A 3,879-nucleotide genomic window follows, 5' to 3' on the forward strand; every position below is an offset into this window, starting at 1 on the left:
ATGCTAAAGCTGAAAGTCCAGTACTTTGGCCACCTCATGCGAAAAGTTGACTCACTGGAAAAGACTCTGATGCTGGGAGGGATTGGGGGCAGGAGGAGAAGGGGATGACAGAGGATGAGATGCCTGGATGGCATCACTGACTCGATGGACGTGAGTCTGAGTGAACTCCGGGAGTTGGTCATGGACAGGGAGGCCTGGTATGCTGTGATTCATGGGGTCGCAAAGAGTCAGACATGACTGAGCAACTGAACTGAACTGAACTGAAGTTGATCTTTTGTGACTTTTCAAAGAAACACTTGGATAACAAATAAGAACCTGCTGTAGAGCACAAGGAACTCTATTCAATACTTTTTAAAGGCCTATATGGGAAAAGAATCTTAAGGAAAAAAAGAGTGGATATATGAATACATATAATGGATTCAATTTGCTATATACTTAAAACTAGCACAACATTGTAAATCAACTATACTTCAATAAAAATTTTTTTAAAAGAGTTGAGTGATAATTAGCCATTTTACTGGGCTGTGTTTCTGCTTGTTGGGTGGTAGATTTGGGTTGTTTCCCAGCTTCCTATTAGGTTAATTCCCTCTTATTGGTATTTACTTCCTCTCTCAACTTGAAGGCAATTTAGATCGAATAGCTGGTTGGGGGGGGATCAGGTCAGAAAAGGTAAGGTTGGAGGGGTCAGCCTCCCCAGGACCAAGGCCAGAGCCAGGCTGGGGCAGGCGCTGCCTCTGGGGGCATCTCTGATCCGCCAAGTGTCAAGTCCTAAATGTTTCAGGCTTCATGGGGCGTGTCAGTCCAGTCAGCTATGGCACAACTGAAAGAGGAGAGATTATGGGTGAAGGGACCATGTAAGTTATCCTGAAAATTCCAGATCTGGTGAAAACTCAGGGACAGAAAGAAAGGAAAGATATCAATTCTAGGCGAACAGAAGAGTCAAATCATGATTTCCACTCTCCAAAAACTGAGACAAGTCAGTCGACCCCAGATCAGAGGTTCAGGTGCTTAGTAAAGAGGATCCCCCAGCTGTCTTTCTTACATCTCACTTTCATACTCTCAAGAGAGTATCTTTGGGAGGAATTCCCTGGTGGTCAAGTGGTTAAGATTCAGTGCTTTCACTTCCATAGCCTGGGTTCAATTCTTGGTCCAGAAACTGAGATCCTACAAGCTGCAGAGCACAGCCAAAAAAAATTAAAAAAAGAGGGTGTCTGAGGGCTTCAGTTTTCCAGCTTATAAAATGGGGGCTTCCCATGCAATTTTCCCTCCATCATAGTCCCAAATGCTGCCAGACCCAGAAGGAAAGGGGCAGAGTGGACAGAAAAGATGCTGGAACAGTGAAGTAAGAACAAGGAGTGTAGAAGAGACCAGGGTTCTCTTTCATCCACTCCTTCCTTTAGTAAATAAACAGAGGTATTCTGTGATCCCCCTGAATTTTCCTTCGAACACCACCTTCAAGGGAGGAAACAGGCTCAGACAGGTGAAGTGATTTGCCCAAGTCACACAGCACCAGAGCTGAGCCTGGAAGAACTTTCCATCCAGCACAATCATGGGAGCCCTCTCCCCACTTTTCTGTTTTCCATAATTGACAGCAACACAGCCCAGTGGGGAACTGCTGGGGCCAAAGCCCCTCTCCCATGCTGAGCCTTACCTCTGTGCCTCCTCCCAGCTGATATCCAGGCAAAGACTGTCATTCTCTCTTAGCTCTGCTGCTGCTAAGTCAATTCTGCTGCTGCTGCTGCTGCTAAGTCGCTTCAGTCGTGTCCGACTCTGTGCGACCCCATAGACGGCAGCCCACCAGGCTCCCCTGTCCCTAGGATTCTCCAGGCAAGAACACTGGAGGGGGCTGCCATTTCCTTCTCCAATGCATGAAAGTGAAAAGTGAAAGTGAAGTCGCTCAGTCATGTCCGACCCTTTTTGACCCCATGCACTGCAGCCCACCAGGCTCCTCTGTCCATGGGATTTTCCAGGCAAGAGTACTGGAGTGGGGTGCCAGTGCCTTCTCCGTTAGCTCTGCTAAGCAGGGCCAAAAATATATGAGTCAGCAGAGACTGGGTCACCAGGTTCTAGAGTCATATCCCACAGAGTTCTGGTTTCTTTGTAGATGCCAGCCTACCCTGTGGCTTCCTCTCCCTGGGAGCCCTCCCAGATTAGCCCCACTCAGCTCCTGTGTCTGCAGTAAATCCTCTTCCCACGATCTCAGGTCTATCTGTCTAACACCCTCCCACGTGCCATAAAGCCCCAGAACTGGGGTGTCCTCAGTGTCCTGTGTCTCCCCAACACCTGCAGGAATGAATGCATGCCAGCAAACTGGATGAGTCCAGGATGGGATAGTGTGGGCAGGGCCTAGGGGACACATAGGGTTCCCTAAGACCTCCAACAGCCTGGGGCCTGGGCTTGGGCCTTGCTGACAAGCCTATGAGGCAGATGTTCCCCACTTCCAGGATTTTCCCTCCTCACAGTTTCCCCCACTGAATGGGGGCCCCCTCAACTCTGTGTCCCCATGGCCAAGCACACCAGGTGAGTGAATGAATGAATGAATGGGCACAGGCCCTGGTACAAGGCCTGAGAAAGGCACCGCCCAACTTCCCAGGCAGAGCATATCCTCAAATTCCAAGCCACAAGATGGGGAAATGAGAGCCCAGACAGAGGAGTTAGGTAAGAGCCAGACATCAGAATGACAGCCCAGACCCCAGTGACAAGGACAGTGACGGTGACTGCCAAAGACGGAGTCCTTGGCTCCACACTAAGCATCTGGACAAGCGACTTTCCCCTGGACCAGGAGAGAGGAGGGAAGCGGGGAGCAGAAGCCAAGCAAGGATACCATCTGGGTCTTTGTGAATTTGGGGACTCTCTGTTTTCAGACTGGCCTAGAATCCAAGCTCAGTCCTGCTGCTCTGGTTCCAGAAAGGAGGCAGGTGGAGCTGGCACCCACAGGGTAATCTACAAACAAGGAAGTGAGAATTTCTCCTGGAGAGGTACTACTATCCCTCCGGTCCCTGGGAGTGAGACGGGGGTTGGAGGAGGAAAGTGCTGGCCTATGTGGGGATTACTGTGTCGCCAGGGAAACAGAGGTCCTCTCATCCCTGGCTGAAGGCAAAGGACTGGCCCCTGTGAGCTGAGGGAGGCTGCATTGGCCCCACGGAAACTGACCCGCAGGGAGACAGGATGGGACTCGGTCACCGGCAGGAGGCCGGTCCTAGGGGCCGGCGAGGCCCGGCGCCCACGCAACTCCCTCCCCCGGCCGACCCGCGCGAGATCCGGCCAACCCTTACCCGGTCTCGCGGATGGCGTTGGTAAGGTTGGCCCAGGCTACGGCGTCAGGGTGGCGGCCATCCACCAGGCGCAGCTGGCCCGTCTCGGGGTCCAGGAGCAGCGAGCGACAGCGGGAGGCGGGCGGAACCGGCATCCCCCGTCCCCGTTGGCCCCTCGGGGTCGGGATCGCGCCGGTCAGGCCGCTCAGGAACAGCCCGACCAGCAGGGCCAGCACCAGGGCCAGCGCCAGCGCCCGCGTCACTGCCCGGGCCAGGCGGCCGCCCGGGGAGCCATACATAGGGGCCACCATGACGGCGCGGAGCTGGGCGCCGCAGCCCGGCTCACGTGACAGCACTCCTCTGCGGAGGGCGGGGCCTGGGCAAGCTGGAGCGGGCTGGTTACGGCAGGAGGCGGGGCTTGGGACAAGCCTTTCCGGGTGGGCGGTGCCCTGGGGGCGGGACGTGAAGGGCGGGGCCATCTTAAAGGGGCCAGGCACCCTCCTTTGCCTACTCAAACCTTGCCGTAGCACTCTTCCTCCCAACTTTTTTTTTCTTTTTCTGAGATTGAGGGATCTTAGTTCCCCAACCAGGGATAGAATCCAGGCCCTCGGCAGTGAGGGCACGG

General features: G+C 54.0%; 1 protein-coding gene across 1 annotated transcript in view; it reads right to left on the reverse strand.

Annotated features, from left to right (window-relative positions):
• The window catches only part of PLBD2 (phospholipase B domain containing 2), a 21,795-nt gene extending 18,186 nt beyond the window's left edge, over positions 1-3,609 (reverse strand). Inside the window, 1 exon segment of the mRNA XM_010828565.1 lies at positions 3,276-3,609. Within this exon segment, the coding sequence (XP_010826867.1) occupies positions 3,276-3,565 (290 nt within the window). The 5' untranslated portion in view covers positions 3,566-3,609.
• Between the last annotated feature and the right edge of the window lie 270 nt (positions 3,610-3,879).

Source organism: Bison bison, unplaced genomic scaffold, assembly GCF_000754665.1.
Source record: "Bison bison bison isolate TAMUID 2011002044 unplaced genomic scaffold, Bison_UMD1.0 scf7180017864495, whole genome shotgun sequence".
Lineage (NCBI taxonomy): Eukaryota > Metazoa > Chordata > Mammalia > Artiodactyla > Bovidae > Bison > Bison bison.